At 38.1% G+C, this 18,125-nt stretch overlaps 1 protein-coding gene across 1 annotated transcript in view; it reads right to left on the minus strand.

The window, feature by feature from the left end:
- Positions 1 to 16,142, minus strand: part of map2k5 (mitogen-activated protein kinase kinase 5) — a 54,662-nt gene extending 38,520 nt beyond the window's left edge. The window contains exons 1-8 of the mRNA XM_051379650.1: positions 15,697 to 16,142; positions 15,359 to 15,407; positions 14,130 to 14,197; positions 10,094 to 10,163; positions 9,293 to 9,333; positions 7,815 to 7,882; positions 7,636 to 7,684; positions 5,999 to 6,063 (exon numbers count right to left, since the gene is read on the minus strand). Of these exons, the coding sequence (XP_051235610.1) occupies positions 5,999 to 6,063; positions 7,636 to 7,684; positions 7,815 to 7,882; positions 9,293 to 9,333; positions 10,094 to 10,163; positions 14,130 to 14,197; positions 15,359 to 15,407; positions 15,697 to 15,828 (542 nt within the window). The 5' untranslated portion in view covers positions 15,829 to 16,142. The remainder of the gene's footprint in view (positions 1 to 5,998; positions 6,064 to 7,635; positions 7,685 to 7,814; positions 7,883 to 9,292; positions 9,334 to 10,093; positions 10,164 to 14,129; positions 14,198 to 15,358; positions 15,408 to 15,696) is intronic.
- Positions 16,143 to 18,125: the final 1,983 nt, after the last annotated feature.

Here is an 18,125-nt window from a genome sequence, read left to right on the forward strand (position 1 = left end):
CATCTCAAGTCTCACATTTGTTTATGAAAGATAATGCTGTTTTAAATGTTTTTCTTCTTTTTCTGATGTCTCCGATTAATTTTGGCCAGATTTAGATAAAAGGTAAACAGACATTAAAGCCACCTACAGTAGTTTTTCAGAGGGTGGTTTCTTAAATATGCTTTAAATAAGATTGAAGCGCAATATCCCCATAATATAACTTTAAGCACAACAGGCCTAATTTTTATGTTGTAATGTGCCCTATATGTTAATAATTAAATGATAAACAAACTGTATGTCTAAGTTAGATATATAAGAGTTAAGAAATCCCAAAAGTTGTAACAAATGTATTTTAAGGGAATGTTTTAGGGCTGGAGATTTGGTGTGACTACTGCTTGGTTAAAGCTTTATTCTCAGACTGTCCTTGACCACCTCAGGGCCGAGCATCCCTGTATGAGTTACAGTGACAGGCTTGTGACAGCGGGAGACATGGGGACAAGGTTACATAGCCACCCCCCCGCCACTTCCCCCTGATCTGACCCCAGTAAACGTGCCCCATTGCCTGGATCTTATTTACACTCCAGCTCGCTCTGTAATAAAAGCTCCATCATGCAGTATTCATAGGGCCTCTCTCTATGTCTCTGAAGTTGGGGCTGTAGGTTAGAGAGACTGGCCTCGTGGATCAGGGCTACCGTGGTACCTTTACACTGCCACATGGATGACAGGCTGCCTTTCTCTCTCCCCGACTCCCTCACCTGATACGGCTATAATGGGTCTCCTAACTGACAAAGGCAGACAAAAACCTAAACAGTGACACTCACTGACAGACATGCATGTACACACAAACATACACAATGAGGCTTGCTAAGTATCTAGCACAGAAGCAGCAAGGCTGAGAAGCTCAAATATCAAAGTTGAAAGGTTTGTTTTATAGCAAGTCAATGTTCCTTAATTTCATAGATGGACTTAGACATCACTTTTGAGAGCAGGCCAACAGGAAACACCAAACCCCAGTCTTCACATCGTTAACTGGCCAGCCTAGAGACTGTAGGGCTTAACTTACCAAACATTTACTTAACTCCAAAATAACTGACAATGTAAATAACCAGCAAAAATACTGGTTATTTACATTACTCCTCTGAGGCCCCTGGTAAGTAACAGGGGCTAACAACGAGCTAGTAATGAAGGTTCAAGCTCCATCATGAATCGATAACTTTACCGACTGTTCTTGACTTGACTCGGGGTCCTGCCTGTACATTCGGCGAGCTGTCTCAACTGGCAATCATTACATCAGAACCACTAAAGGAGGTTTACCACGGTTAGGTATCAAACAGCCACCACATTCTTCATCTCTAGCACCATTTGTGCACAAATAAGTATTTTCTATTTATCTACCAAAATAAAATCAAATGTGAAAACAGGCAGGTATGTAAAAAAAACAATCAGAGTTCACTCAAGATGTGTTTGACAGGCAGTGTGACACCAGCTGTAAACTGCAAACCTATTCAACTGGTTCTAGACACAATCTGAAAATATCGGACATCAAGATACTAGGTTGCCAGCAATTAACCAAAGAGGTTTGGCCCTTCAATATACAGCCTAATCAATGAGGTGAAAAAACTAAATCAATGGAGAAAATGGGCTGTGAGACTAAAGGAACAGCCGTGGGTGTCTAAGTAGATGTCACCACTGCCACAGCAAGGCAAATGTGCTTGTTTTAATTGCACTGCTGGATCCATGAGTCACGAAAATAGCCTGTGTGTCCTTGTTATTGTATTTATAAGCCATAGAGTCAGTTAGATTGGTGGACAAGATGGACCTCTGAGAGAGTGTGTAATAAAAAACAAAGGCCGACATTGATGGATGGCTAGGTCAGCGTGTGGCTATGGAGAGCTGAGGTGTTGGTAACATCCAATTGAGTCTAAATGGCTCTGGGTCATAAATGGGCTAAGAGGTTAAAAGGTGGGGAGTGGTAGTGCTTTTCACACGTGATAAGCCTAATATAAGCTGGACCAAAGGGTAGAGGCTGAAGAGGACAGAGAATTGGTTTCTAACCAAGCAAGAAACCTGTCCAGGCCCCCTCTGTGCGTATGCATACAGTATTTTTTAAAAATGGCTAATTTCCTGCTTGATAGAATAAAGCTGACAAATATAATTAAAATACACATTTTGAATGTGTTTTTAAAAAAGGTTTTTATAATCCGAACAATAATGTATAAAAACAGCCTGACCCAAATGAAAGTACATACAGCATGTGCCCATGAGAGTAACAGACATCGAACGACCATGATGCGTAAAAAGCACTCATTGTTTTCTATGCAAGCCCGCATGTATGATCATCTGACTGACAGGGTTTCCTGTCCGGTTGGACCTGTTTGCAGTTTGCCTTGATCCAAGATCTTAGCCATTACTCTGTTGAGTACAGTGTAAAAGAACCATTGGCCGGAACTGCAAAAATATAACGCAAGTTGTAATAAACTGTAGTTTGACTGATAGAGTAAATGTCCCTCTTAAGGTACATTCCTGTGAGGCAGCCTATGGTTGTATAAAGTAGTTTTCTTTTTTATCTCACTATTTTATTCAAAGGAAGTCTAATGTAAACACAGGTACCACATACTAATAGTAGTAAAGTAATGAATACATTTAAATACATTGGGGACAATCAGACTAATCCATGCTAATGTAATGCCCTTTTCTTTTGTCCCTGTACAGAAACAAACCCCAAAGTTTGGGGTTGATTGAGATGGACAGTAGATTAAGGTGATCCTTCCAACCCAGACTTCATGTTTTCATCTCTTTATGCAGCTGAGAGGATAATCTCAGCTTCCTGTCAAGGCCCTTACGAAAATCCCACCATTAAAAAGCTTTTGAGAAGACTGGATAATTGTGGTGTACTTACTTTATCATTGTTTTTGTCTTGAAATATGTTAATCTACTTCTGGCATAAAACACTTATAATGAGATATTTACAAATAAGAGAGGAGGACTTTATATAAATTGTAATAATTTGAATGGAAGTGAAAAATCCAGCCAAACTGAATACAGGGGGACAACAAAGGAAGAGTATTAAATATTCTGAGCTTTTTCTGGCTGTGACAAAATAATTAAAATTAAAGAAGCAGGGAAGCAATTAACAGTTACTGATGGAAATTTCTATGAGCTGATGTCAAGGCCACCAACACAATTAACACCAATTTGGTAACAAATTCACAATTTTGAGTTCCCTCTAGCTCTAGAACATTTATTTAATATATAAAAAGACTAACAAATTATATGCATTCATTTTTCATGGCAAAGGATTGATGAAGTTCTTCATGGGGTCAAACAGGGCCCTGCACTAAGTGCAGTGTGTGTCTGTGATTAGGTCAGGCAGAGTGATGTGTAGCCTGGGCATATCTAAACTGTAGTATGTGAGGACTTGAACTGAAGTGAATAGTCAAGGGTTGTATGCATGCCAATGTAAAACCTCAAGTCAATGGTCTATTAGCAGTTAAATTCATGAAACACTTGGCTTGATGGAGTAGCTGTTTGATCGACTACTATGTGTTCTGTTCTTGAACTAGATCTAATGGCAGGTCATACTGCTGGAAAGACTTTGGCAATAAAGGTTTGCCGGTAATGCCTGGTTGAGGGCTCTATTCAGAATGACTTTTTTATTCATCATTGAACCAGCCTCACCAGTGTCATGTTGGAGTCAGAGTAGACGTTCAAACCTTTTGGAGAGGAAGAGGCTGCCCAGCTACTGCTGACTCAGCAGAGTAGGACTGGCAGGCCAGGAAAGATGCAGCTGTGGTAGTTTTGTAAGTAAAAGCCCAGTTGTAGGGTATGGACTTATGAGAGGCTTTGACAATGACTTACAAGGATCCTTTCTGAAAAAGCATTTGTTTGTTTAGCCATCCCCCTAGCTGCCCTCAGCAGGGTGGAGAAATGCTCTCAGCAGGGAAATTTGTGGAAGAATGAAGGAGCAAACCAGACAGACTTCTGTGCTCTGTCCTGTTGTTAGTGGAGTGTATCAATTGCTGTCATATATTCAATACATATGTAGATACATGGTCTACGAGTCAATACGATATTGATAATGTTGTAATGATACGACTGACTTTGACATTCAATTTTGATTCAGCTCAGATTTTGACACTAAAATGTTTTAAAATGTAAACAAGTCTATGAGCTTATGAGAAACCGATAATAGCTAAATAATAATCTCATAATTTTTGGATTCCTCAGCGTCATTTCTCTAAAGTTAGCATTTCACAACCCTATATTTTTCTTATATGAAGTTTGCATGAGCTGGCCTCAGTCTTTCTGATGCAATGAAGAGCCCAACAATCCGGCAAAATCGGGTAGAACCACTGCTCCTCACAATTAAGAGTCAACTGATATGATTGTGTCATTTGGTGAGGATGTCCTGTGGATATCCCAACACACACAACAAGCAGCAGCATATGGAATACCAATTCCAGAGACGGGCTGTGTCCATTGCCAGTTGTTGCCGTTTTTGGGTGATTTTTGTCATTTAATGGTCTGCCTCTGAAGAACGGGTGCGGCTGGTCAGAAAAAGCCTCTCATTCAGTGAGCTTAGTAGCACAAAGAGGCCAGAGAAAGGCAGTGGGGGGATAACAGCTTGTAGAGACAGAATATTTTCAAATCTAACTTATTTCGACAAAATAAAGTCAATTACAAGAAAAATGATTGCATTATATTTATGTCACTTGTTCCAGGGTCCTGGTATTGTGCATGCAGGGCCAGTGAGACACTTGCTGGAACTGAGTCTTGTTTTCCAGCTATGTCAAAAAAAAAATTAATAGCACACTGAAATTAAAATGTGCATTCAAATATTGTAATATAAATATACTTAAAACTTACTGTTTGTATAATTGTATCACTTTTACAGTGTGAACACATTACATATTAACCTGCTAAGAATTAGTACGAAGCGTTCAGGGACTAAATCTTCAAGCTGTCAAAAAGTATGTTTGGGCTCCTCTGCAAACTAAATGAACGATATATATATATAAAAGAAATAAACAATCTACACCAAAATTGCATGAACAACCAGTTTGTTTTTTATCTTTATTGGTTCTTTTTTTCTCCTTCCAACCATAAAAATTTCAGCACCAAAGCATATGGATTTCTTACTGTGCTAAATTGACTGAGAAGTTGTCAGGCTTGTAATATTGGCCTTCGCCAGTGCAGTGTAACCATTTCTAGTGCCAAACTTATCAGCAATCTTATTCTCCAACAACTATGAGAGATTGGCTCTTAATGAAACTATTTTAAAGCCATAAAAAGGTAAAAGGTGGTTGGAAAGAAAGGGGTGAAAATAAAAAAAAAGACGTGTGAAGTGTTACGGATTTGCTGGATAGGAAATTTACTGGGTTTGCTGGGGACTGTGTGAGGCAGACCACTCTGTCAAGTCAAGGTTAGCCTGAGCAGTGATCAATACTTCAATCTCAATAAAACAGCTCAATAGCTAAGGATTGATGGAAAGAAGGAAATACAAGGTGGGGAAAAGAAGGACAGAAGGAGCAACACAATGCCAACCTTGTCATAACGTTAGCAGGGCAGTAACACATTTGTCTAGCCAGAGAGGATGGAGCTCTTCTGTCCTGGCATGTAATGTGCTGTACCATAGACAGATTAAGTCAATTGCTGTCATACCTTACAGCCACAAATCGATATCGTATACGTTTGAAACCTTCACACCAGAATATATAAATGCAGGTAAAGACACAGACCTGGCTGATAAATGTTACACCAAACACTGAGAGATAAATGGACAGATGAAGGAACGGAGGAAGGGTGGTTAACAATGCAGTGTCTTCCACTGAACCTGACTGAAATTGAAAATATGAAATGTCAAGAAGCGTATAACACATCAGTCTAAAACTGGCCACTAATTGAGACATTCTTCTTTAATATTTGCACTGTAAAGAGGCATCTCTACAGTGTCACTATCAGTTATTGTGCTGTGGCCTTGCAGCGTTGGTGCCTCAATGTGAGACCAGCGAACACTTACTTGTAAACTGTGCCTCCGTTTCCATGGCCAAGCTGCTCTTGATAGTGGATATCTTGGGCATTTATCTGCAGAGCCACAAACACACATTGATGATACTTAGACTAACGTTATAACATGAGAAGACATGCAACCAGTGGATGATATGTGTAACCACACAGGTGAGAGAGAGAGCAAAAGAGAGACAGAGAGAGAGACAGAGAGAGAGAGACAGAGAGAGAGAGAGAGAGAGAGAGAGAGAGAGAGAGAGAGAGAGAGAGAGAGAGAGAGAAGACACTACATTGTCACCAGAGGCTATAAACAAGACAAGCATTCAGGTCACTTCAAGTTCAGCAACATAAGGAGAGAAAACAGAGGGACAGAAGGAGGAGAACAGGAGATCAATACAACATTTGCTGTCCAATTTATAAAAGGACATTGTGTTTGGGTGAGTGGGGGAGTGACTGATGTAGAGTTTAATGACGATTTGTTTGCTGTTGTCGTTGCACTATATGTTGATAAAAATAGTGTCAGATGTGGGTAATATAATGTAGCCTGACAAATATTTTATCTTCTCACCCATTTTGAAACTACCAGTCAAAATTCTCCTGTAAGATAATCTCGTAGTTCTGATTTAGTTAGAGCACTGGGGATCTATCTCAAATAATAAGTACTCAGCATGGAAGAAGGAAAGATTAGATTTGCAAAATCAGGTTGAGTAGGGTAATGTACTCCCTATATGATGATATTGTGTGGATAATTATAAAAATGAACTGTAACCAACGTCCTTATCTTCATGTAAGTGTTGAATAATTAATATTTAAACTGGACAGTCATTACGAATTAATTTCATGTATATATTTTCGCAAAATATCATGAACTGCTACTATGAATCTCTTCTGTTAATATCATAATTCAAAATAAAAAGTGTCACAAGTATATCTAAATATATTTGTTCCATATTTTAATTTAAATTTCTTTTTTACATTCAAATAAACATATCAATGAGGAAGCAGGCTAACGGTGTCCTGTCAATAATCCAGTTTGTGTGGACAGATGCCTATTTGTACTGTGACTGATATTGTAACAACTGTGGGGTTGCCAAAACTTTTGCACAGACAGAAATAACAGGCATCACGACACACATGTAAGCATGCATGCACACAACACACACACACACACACACACGTTTCCCCTTTAATTCACCTCAATTGATTAGATAACATGGTGAGAGTAGGGAAGTAAAGAGAATGAGATGAGATGGATGAAAGGATGGAGGTGAAGGGAAAGAACAGCTCTATTAGTTCACTGTGTTACAGCAGAAACCTGAGAGGCCGCTGGCTTAATTGTCTTCTTGACACGTTACCCACTCTGTGTGTGTGTGTTAGTGTTCGTGTGTGTGTATGAGAGTCCATACTTATAAAAGAGAGGGACTGTAACAGGCTGGCTGTCAGGAACCCACAGACCCCCTGCTCACCAGTGCGGCACAGTGACGACAATAACCAAATACACATTCTGCATAACATGCCTTCAACTGGCATCACAGATAATCAATAGAGGAGCCAGCCACTGGTGAGCTAGTGAGTGGAAACTAGGTGTGAGAGCAGGAGCAGTGAGATAACAGCGGTCAAATTCTACTTAAACCAAAAAGACAAGCTCACCTGCCCATTTGTCAGGATCCTCTTCAGCTCAGCAGATGATTTTTTTAAGCTGGAGGAAGTAACACAGCACAGTTGCACTGACGTAAATATCTCAGACATCCTTCTACTCATCTATCAACCATCCAACTGAAGTTTATTCCAAGTAGTGAAACATGCTCCTTGTGCCCCAGCAAGCTCACCTGTTGTTGGCCATGGAGTCTGGGACAGCATGAGTGCAGTCATTGGCTGGGTTAGGTCTTGTATTAACCTGAAGGTTTGCAAACGGATACACACAAATGTGAAAGGACACGCACACATGCACACACAGACACACACTTAGTGGTCAAGGCCAAAAGACAGGCAGGCAGACAGACAGACATATGGCCAGACCCTCTAATGAACAAGAACAAAACAAGCTCTCAGTTCAGTCTGAAGGTTAATTGGCTTTCGTAGGAGAGAAGGGAGGCAGGCGAAGAAGAAAGAAAGAGGTGTCCACATAGAGGAGGGGAAAGAATGACAGACAGAAGAAGGAAAAAGGGAGAAAGGGAGAGGAGAGCCAGAAATATATTTGCGTGAAAGTACAGCAATATGGCTTAACACGAGAGATAATGAGAACCAGATTTGAGTAAAGGAGGAAAATTAAGTCAAGACATTAAAATTGTCATGCCTCACTAGGGACATTGTTCTTTACATCTATTCATCTGCATCTATGTTTACTCCAAAGACCTCTTTACTCAACCCAGATATCGTACACAAAAGAAGAGACAAGACCCTGTAAAGGGGATACTAAAAATAACTTTCTTAATTGAGGTCAAAAGGCCGGTGTGTTGGGTCCACTAAAGCACAGGGTTTCTCTCTTTAATTAGTACCCAGGAAGACCTAATTTAAACAGTGAACATGACTTCCCTCAGCCAATTACTTTTATATTAAAACAGGAGAAAAGAGGGGAAAGATTACCAAAGGACTAAAGGTTTTTGGAAAACATCATCTTCTCAAAACAGACCCCTGACCTTAAAAAAATAAATGACACAGTTCAGTAGTCGGTACCAAAGCTCCTCAGAGGATATATTAAATAAAGCATTTTCAGTATTTGGGGGGGGTACATTTATTATTGAAATGAAGATGGATATAATATGGATCATCTGGAGAGATGAAGGAGGTGTCAAGTCATTTAACCCATGGTAATTAGCAATGAGTTTCAATAGCAACATATGCCTAACATAAAATGGGAAGGTCTGTGGAAGGCCATTTGTAAATGACAGAGGGGGGCTTGTAATGACAATTTCATGGTTGAATAATCACATATTCTTACTGACTTAGTTTTTGTTCTAACCAAAGCATTTCTTTTATTCCATCCTATGGAATAGGATCAAGGTTTCAACATAACACCTTACTCTTAAATGAATATCGCAGCATAAGAAACAAGAATATAGGGAGATAGAGAAGGAGAGACAAGCCCTGCGACAGCAACAGCCTACCATCTTCATACATAAACATGGACGAGGGCAGCAAGAAAATGAGTGAAAGAAAAGGAGAGCCTTGACTTCAATTGACGTTTCAATAAGTGGAACACAGCGTTACCAATCTATTTGCCTCAACTTCCCTCCCTCCCCTCCCCTCCCCTCCCCTCCTCTTGTTCTCTGTGTAAGGCAGCTGAAACAATTATTGAGATAGGTACCTTCAGGCCATGTATGTTCCGGATCCCTGGAGTCTTGCCGGCTGAAACAGTAATTGACTAGATTGTAGAACACATCACTGGGCCATTTACAAATGTGCTGAAAAGGAATCAGTTCTTTATAAAGAAAAAAAAAAGATGAAATGAAATGAGGGTTACTCTGAAATTAGTTGTAGACAAGAGAGTGATTGAGATGTTGGGCTCTTGAGACAGCTGATGGTAGGTAGGAAGGAAGGAAAAACAGAATCACAGAGAAAAAAGACAGAAAGAAAGAGCTAAATACAGAGTAAGAGAGAGAAAAGAGAGAGAGAGACAGTAAAATGTTTCGTCACTTTGCCCTTGGGGCCTGTTAGTGACTATGTATGACTTTGAGTGGTGAGGAAACTACATGAAGATATATATTAAAAAAAAAAAGGTATGTATTGAAAAAGCACTCAGTGTGAAAACCAGTTCAGGAAGGAACTACACAATGCCATAGATCTGGGCAAAGCTTAGCCTGAACACAAGCTTGCAGTTTCAATGTCCTTGGAGCAAAAGAAATGTAGATTTATAAATGACTGTCAACACAATAACAGAATGAGCCAATGAATTTTAATGTTGTCCAGAGGCTGCACTGATACATCTAGCCACCAAATGCTACCAGTTTCTTATTGTCTGAACACAGTGATTTAACCAACTTTCTGTTGAAATTTGAAATATTTCGCATATATGTATATATATATTTTATATTTATATATAGTAATTATAAAAACATATTGAGCCTTTAAGCATTATCAATCTATGATAAACTGTAACACTCTGTACCTCGTGGAAAAATCTGTAGAGGGTCCGGCAGCAGTCCATTCATGCGTTGTTCATTCATTGTGTTGCAGTACTAAAGGGGAAAAGAAAGTTATAAATACTTGGGTGACTAACTAACAGTGGTTTGAAGTGATTATTACACATACTGGAACTCAATCAAATCAAAGCTGTTTCATCGTAATGAAATGACTTGTACAAGACACTGTACAAGAGTGTTGACAGTAAAAACACAATGAAACTTAACATAAAACAGATTTGCAATTTGACTATGCACTACATTTCCGAATAATACACACACAGAAATGTTTATTTAAATGACGTCAGAATTAGTCCACAGTGTTCCCAAAAATGTGAGCATGCTGTGCTGAAATCTGTTGCCGATGAGGACCAATGCCCTATGGGCTTGTTCTGAAGGAGTGTAGCATTAACCCTTTTCTCCTCCAGGTCAACAGCTCACCAAACACTCATATCCTACAGGACTAACACTTGCACACACACTCTGGAGCCTCTCAGATGCTTGCCAAGGCAATGCAATAATTGATGTTTCAGTTAACCAAACCATCTGTTAAACTGTGTGCGTGTGTGTGTGTGTGTGTTTGAGTGTCTAAGTGCGTATGTGTGTTTTGATTATGTCCCCTTGTTTTTGAGGCTTCAAACAAGCAAAAATGAACAGCAATAATTTACTGAGCACACGGTTTAGATGATGTATGTCTTTATGTAATCCACACATACATGTGTGCATTGTATTTCATTTACAATCCAGTAGGAACTACTAAGTCATCACAGCAATATGTAAATTTGCTCTCTCATTGTAGGGGGAGGGAGGGGAGTAGGACGATGGGACCGGCTTGGATGGGAATGGATCAGAATGGCTACCCAAGTGGCACAGCTGTTATTAAAAGGCCTATTTATCACTGTCAGGTCCCTCCTCGCTCCTAGCCCTCTGCTTTCGCCCTCCAGCGTTCTCACTAGGCCACATCTGAACAATGGGCCTAATACCAAAAAACGTGTTGTGTGTGTTGAGGGTGTGGGGGGGTCGGGCTTCACATACCTTTAATTTTCCGCTCAGCTAGCTTATTGATTAAGGCTGCAATTACCACCTAATCTGTAGTAGGTGTGTTATTAAAAGACATTCTCCATTGTTGGCCAATAACTAAACAGTGTCCGATCCCAAATACCATCGCTCAGCCTTAAGGGACAAGTGAGAGAGCGAGAGCAGAGACTGGGTCTCATCATCATTAGCAGACTAAGGGGAAAAGGGAGTAAGAATGGTGGAATTAGAGCTACTACCTCCAGGGGGAGTTGAGCGAGGAATGGATGAGGTCACATGTTTTTTTTTTAGCACCTGACACAGGCCAGTCTTTAACTTTGAACAGGGGCGTCTGTCTTTCAAGGTGTCGAACAATGATTAGAGATGCCTGGAAGACTAGTGCGTCTCACAGGAGCATGTAGCAATCAATGTTCTCAGTGATGGGGGATACTTTTCACAATAAATGCCCTCTGCAGACTGATGTTAATTAAGTGCTGCATTTGAGCATTAATTTTGCTCAGCAACAAGGAGCATGATTTTTTTGCAAGGCAACGTTAAAGCGGAGATCTTGAAAAAGGAAAAAAAAAAAACACTGTAGTGAAAGCATATTTAAAAGTCTGGTTATATATTTATTATCACAAACATCCACAACAGGCATCCATGAGAGACGCTAATGAATTATCCCACCTTTCACCTAACATGCTGGTTTCCCTTAATTCCTATTAATTTCACATAATGGCTGTCTGCTCACCTGGAATTAACAACACTGAGGCAAAAATCCACTGGAGTCTCTACGGAGGCCAAATGGCAACCACAGCAAACAACCAACAAGAAAAAAATCCTCTGAATACAAATGCAAATGACTGCTGAAATGCATAACCCTTGCATAAAGACATTTAAAGTACTCGGCTAGTGTAATTTATATTTTAGTGAGCCCAGTATTTTCCAGGTGATCAGCAGCTTTTTGTACACTTGGCTGTCCCACGAGGAGTAGAAAGCCATTACCGGACTCCTGGATTTGTTTGCCAAAAATTCATTGTACAAATGCCTTTTTCAAATTTGTGGACGAAGCAGTGCAGTGTTGTGGATATGAAATATTTGTGCTGGGTAAAGTAAGGTGCAGGTCAGGGTCATGAATTAATATGCTGTCACAAGACATCTCACATCATCTGAATAAAGAAGGAAGAAATGTTGGGACAATAAGCTTCCATTACACAAAATACTGTATGTTTATTATAGCCTGTTCCGCCAAATAAATATACTACTGATTAACATGACAAATATCAAGTTCATTGATATTTTATGATATAATATTTCAATACTAAAATAAGTGACTACAAGGGCTCCAAATGTAGCTTGTAGTTGCAGTTGCTTCTCTACTATCCACACATGCAGTTATACTCATGACTATTGCTGATATTTGGTTGATCATTTATAAAATTGGTATCATGATATCTTAAATTATACATTTATATTTTTCCTGAAAGAGTGGAACAACAGAACAACAGCACTGCACCATCCACTGTGGCAGCAAAATCTGTCTTCCAAATTAGGTTGTTAAATAAATATTAAGAAGCAACTGTAGCATACAATACATAAAATAATGATGGTTATACAAAAACCTCCAGGACAGGACGTTCCTGAAACCTTATAAGTAGTAGTATAAGTACGGAACCTCAAAACATGTCAGCTGGATTTGTGAATGATAAAGTTGGCTGAGGTCAATAGTTTTTCCATCACGGTTTCACAACGCTCATCAACACAACAGCTGTCTCTTTTTTGCTTAATCACCCTGCTACCCTATGCTACTTAATGATTAAAAAGCAACCACAAGTGAATGCATGATAAAAATGGACAAAAAACAAGGAGTGTAAATTGTGCCTGTGGCTCTAGCGGCATCATTGTGAGCTGATGGGGGGTAAAAGACATCCACAGATGAAAGTAGATTTTGAACAATTCTGCAGCCCAGGGGGCCCGCTCTTTAATGAGGCAAAACTTTAAGTACTGAATAATAAATAATAAAAATTGACAGTTCATTTAGCTTTCAGTGTACCTCGTAGAGAAACCCATTACACGCCATTACTCTTACTGTCCGTGGCATGAACAGTAAGTATGGTGGAATATGAAAATGTACTGCACTAGGTGGGGGAGCTGAATGGGGAGAGGAAGTGTGTGTGTGTGACTGAAAACTACCAATAAGCTGATTTTCTTTTTTTCTTTTTTTCTTTTTTTTTCCACTTTAGGTTAAATACAACTGGATGAGGCTATATGATTTCAAAATTCTTTCTAGACTGTTGAGTTGCAGATAAATACGATGACAGTGTAGCGGTGGTGGCAAGAAGTCTAAATTTGTCAGTGCTATCTTATCAGCATCTAAACCCTCTCTTTTTAGAATTTGTTCAATCAAACTAATGATGCCTCCTACACAACATTAAAGAGTTTTCTTTTTACTGTATTCTACAGTATTTTGATTGCTCTGACAGCCCTGAGGTTATCTCTAAATAACATTCTGGTGACCATGGAAGATTGGCTACTGCAGCAAAAAAATATGTAACGCTAAACGTTTTTCAAATTGTTCTTCAAGTGTTTTGTATTTTATGCTTTAAGCCACTGGTTCTCAAACTATGGTACGTGTACCACTGGTGGTACGTGGAGAATTTAAAAACATATAATATAAAGTACTACAGCACGTAGAACGCACATACATTCATGATTAGTTACGAGCTAAACTGTGATGAAAAAAAAAAAGTTTAAGAAACACTGAAGCCACTTTCACACCAGCTAGAGCTCAAGCCAACAGTTTTATGTGCCAAATAAAAAGGGAGGTGAATAGCTCTTTCATTGTGCTGCACAAAGCAATCAAAAAGTACAGGACATTTAAAGTCCTTGGTATTCTGTCCAGTATATTAATTCTATTTGTATACACCAGAAATCACAAAGGTGCCTCAGTCTTACAACATACAACACCCTGGACATGTGCTAGATGAAAAAACGTATTTATATACTCACATATGATAACATGGCGTTGAGTTCTTCATCACTTCTTACAGTGATTCTGTCTCCCACCTCATCTTCATCTAAAAAACAAAGAAGCGTCTTAAAATTTAGACTGTACAACTTTTTCACAAAACATAACATAAATAATAACATAAACAGCTAGCAGCAAAGCAAAAGCCATTTTCAAAATAAAACTGGATTAATTGAGGGGTAAGAAAACAAGATTTGCCTACTTTTGCTACAACATTGTGTGTGTGGTTACACCTGTGAACCCATTTTATATCATAAAAACCTCCAAAGCAAAGCAATCTTAAATCAATCCTTATGAAAATGTAAACTTTTTGATGAACAAAATAAGAAAAAAACAGCAATATAGTTGCAAAATTCATCATAAATGTAAAAAGGGATAAGGTAGTTTATGTACTTTCAAAACAAAATAAGAAATTACATCAATTTCACCATGACTGTGATGACATGCAATGTGTATTTTACAGTTTTATCAGTAACACAATCAACACTGCAAGCGATATAGAGGACAATTTACAAAGAGAGGCATTTTCTTTCATCATGTTTTACTGTTTCTTCATATTTCTGCTTTGAACTTACAAAACACCTCACAAGAAGTTACTGTGTTTAACCTTTCATGAACAATCCAAAGAAACACACAAACTACTACATACTCCTCTGTTTAATTCACCAACTTGTTGACATAACAATTAGCAGGACTGATCATAAGCATCACTACAAGCTATTTAGCATTAATGCTGCTTACTATTTTACCCGTCAAAGTAGCACAGAAAGATACTGTTGTGTATTTTTAGGAAAACAAAGAAGTGAGGAACAAAATAAATAGTTTAATTTTGTTTATTTGAATATAGCACAATCTAAAAACATAGCATAATTCTTTTTTTAATAGATATTTTTGGGGGGGCTTTTTGTCTTTATTGAACAGGACAGACAAGCATGATTCATCATTTAATACACACTGATGAGTAGGATGAACTTCCTGTCCTCTCCATATACATATAAACAGATAATACCTCAACTGGGAAGTAAATTAAAAGGACTATGTGGCTTTTTTTTGGGGTGTAAACTACTGTTACTATTATTATAGGTCACTGAGGAGGTTCATAGTACTGTGAACTTTGACATTGTCAGGAGCTGAATGAGTACTGTGATAGCCACTTTGTGAATGAAAGTTTGAGCAGTGAAGTCAATAAAAGTGTGAAACAGAAACTTACATTCAAAGGCCGTGACAGTGGCTTCAGGCATGACATCTCTGATGGCGAGCTGAAATGTTTAACACAACAATAAAGAGTTTTAAAACTTCAGACAGATGCAGAGTTAAAGAATTAGAGATTAGATGTAATTATAGTCATAACCTATTAATATGTTAGGTTGGTTCACAGTAAAAGTTTGAGCTGTCAACAATCAGAAACCGAAACTGTCCAACACAAACAGTGTTTTATAGTGTTTCACTGTTACAGCTGTGCTTTCACTGAAAACTGCAATAAGTGGGATAAAAAAATAAAAAAAAGGGACACTTAGCTTTTAGCTCTGTAGCATTTTAAAGACTCACCAGCAAGTCATTGAAGTTGAGAAGAGATGGACAGTCGACGGACGAGTCCATGTCCCCTGACGGCGTTTTTATACGGATCACTATAGCCTCGGTGTCCATCGTGCAGCGCTTGGTTAAATCAAGTATGAGCATAAAGAGGTACAAATAAGCCTCATAACAACACTTGACTTGGCTGTCTTGTCTGTCTAAGCTAACGGGCTAATTTCCTGCAGTGGTTTTTGTTTTGGTTTTTTTGCTCGCATCCTGCTCAGTCCAGACACTTGTGTTTGTGAGTGATGTCACTGCCAGCTTCATGAAAGGTTACGCTTTAACTGTAGATGTGTCTGTGTCCGCAGTATTAATGTGTTATGAGAGATATTTAGCCATACAGCTAGTTTTTTTTTTTTTTTTTTTTTTTTTTGAGGAAGCCACAACTGCTCCAACAGCGTTTCCGAATCAACATCCGCTTAGAGGATTTCAAAATAAAAGACCGCCATCCTTGGATGCTCTGAAATCATTGCTGTGTTCAGTGTCAGTGAAGTAGGCTGACATGCAGTAGGTACCACAAATACTGTATAACATTATTTCACTAACTGTACGCTATTGTTGTGGATCTGCTACAGCACATTTGTAATTAAGATAAGATAAAGATGTTCCTTTATTGATCCCCCTTAGGAGAAATTAAAATTAGACACAGCAGCATAGGGGAATGTAGTGTAAAAAAGTACAATAAAGAATCACAAAATAAGAATATAATGAAATATAATAGAAAACATAAGACTATAGTGAAACTATATACACTATATGCAATATGCAGTAAAATGGTGTGCAACATATTTTGAGCAGCGTATGACTAAAACGTTTTCTAATGTATTAAAGTTATTGAAATGTAATGTGAATACACTGTGGATATAGGATTGTGAACAATGTGATTTAAAATATTTATAACACATTTTATTTAAAGCTGTCCAAGTTATAGAGGATTTAGATAGATGGTCAAAGCTGACAATATCATTAGCTACCCAAATCTCTAGCTTTTACAGTAGTATGTAGCAAATTTCTCTCCCTGAAGGTTATTGGAACAGATTACAAAATCATGTTTCCAAGTTTATCTGGAAGGGACAAAAACCAAGGATTAGAGCTACAGTGTGATAATAGATAAGGAGGTTTAAATGTCCTAAATTTTGAATTGTATTACTTATCGTTTATGATCCGTTCATTGTCAAATTGCTTTGAAGATAAGTTAAAGATACCTTGGGTCCAATTAGAAAAAAAACAAATTATCTCACCATACACTTTTAAAGATGTGCTTTTTTCAGGCTCATCACAAAAATATTGTAGTACTCAATTTTGACCAATTATTAGTCATTCAATTGTGGCAACAACTAGGAACATTTGCCCTGTGGGAAACAAAATGGAAGATACACCAATAATTAACAATAATTTCTTACAAATAGATGGAAAACCCATACGATTGCCACAGTGGCAAAATTGTCGTATCCACAATGATGTTTTAAGATCATTCGAAGAATTACGAGAAATATTTAACTTACCAGGATTATCCTTCTTTTTCTATTCACAAATAATAATTGGTTTCAAACATAACAGGGGCTTTGTGTTACATTTATACTAGAAAAAAGTTTTTATTGGGCATGGTGGCTGTATGGAATATCGACCTTAAAAGCTTTGTACAGAACATAGCTTAGAGCAGAGTTTGGAATAATATTAACTGCCTATATAACTATTGTTTGCTAAATTATAGAATTATCCATAGGTTCTATTTATCTCCAAGAAAACATTGCAAATTCAAATTGACCAAGCCCCATGTTTACTATATTCACAAAATGAAATCGGAACATATGTGCTGTGGGAGTGTCTGGGAGTCAATACCTTCTGGATACAAGTAACAGCCTTGTTAGATATAATTTAAACATACCCTGATTACCAAACATTATTCTATTGAACGATGACTCTTCTCTTGCTATATTAAGAAATGGTAGTAATGAGGTGGAAATATCTGCATGAGGCCACAAGGATGTTTCAGTAGAATTATCAATAGGAAGAATATGAGGTAAAGAAAGGGGAGACAACAGAGGCTTTTGTTCTAGCATTGGACAAAGTGAAATCACACCTATAGCCATATTGTAACTGTCATATGTATTGGGTAAGGATTATGGATATATGTATGTATATGTTCAGGTTCCAAGAGTGCATATGTGTATGTATCTTATTTATTCATATATATATATATTATTAGATTTTTTTAAATTGTTATCTCATGTACAGATATTTATGGAAAGAAAAATGAATTCAAGAAGAATAACTAAATAATGATTATATGAGATCCAATTAAACTGAAGAGATCAGGTCGCTGGGGAGAGGTGGATTGGGGTCAAATGGAAGGATGGGAACGGAGGAACAGAGGTTTTATTATTATTTATTTATCTTAA

The sequence above is a fragment of the Dicentrarchus labrax genome, unplaced genomic scaffold, assembly GCF_905237075.1.
Source record: "Dicentrarchus labrax unplaced genomic scaffold, dlabrax2021, whole genome shotgun sequence".
Lineage (NCBI taxonomy): Eukaryota > Metazoa > Chordata > Actinopteri > Moronidae > Dicentrarchus > Dicentrarchus labrax.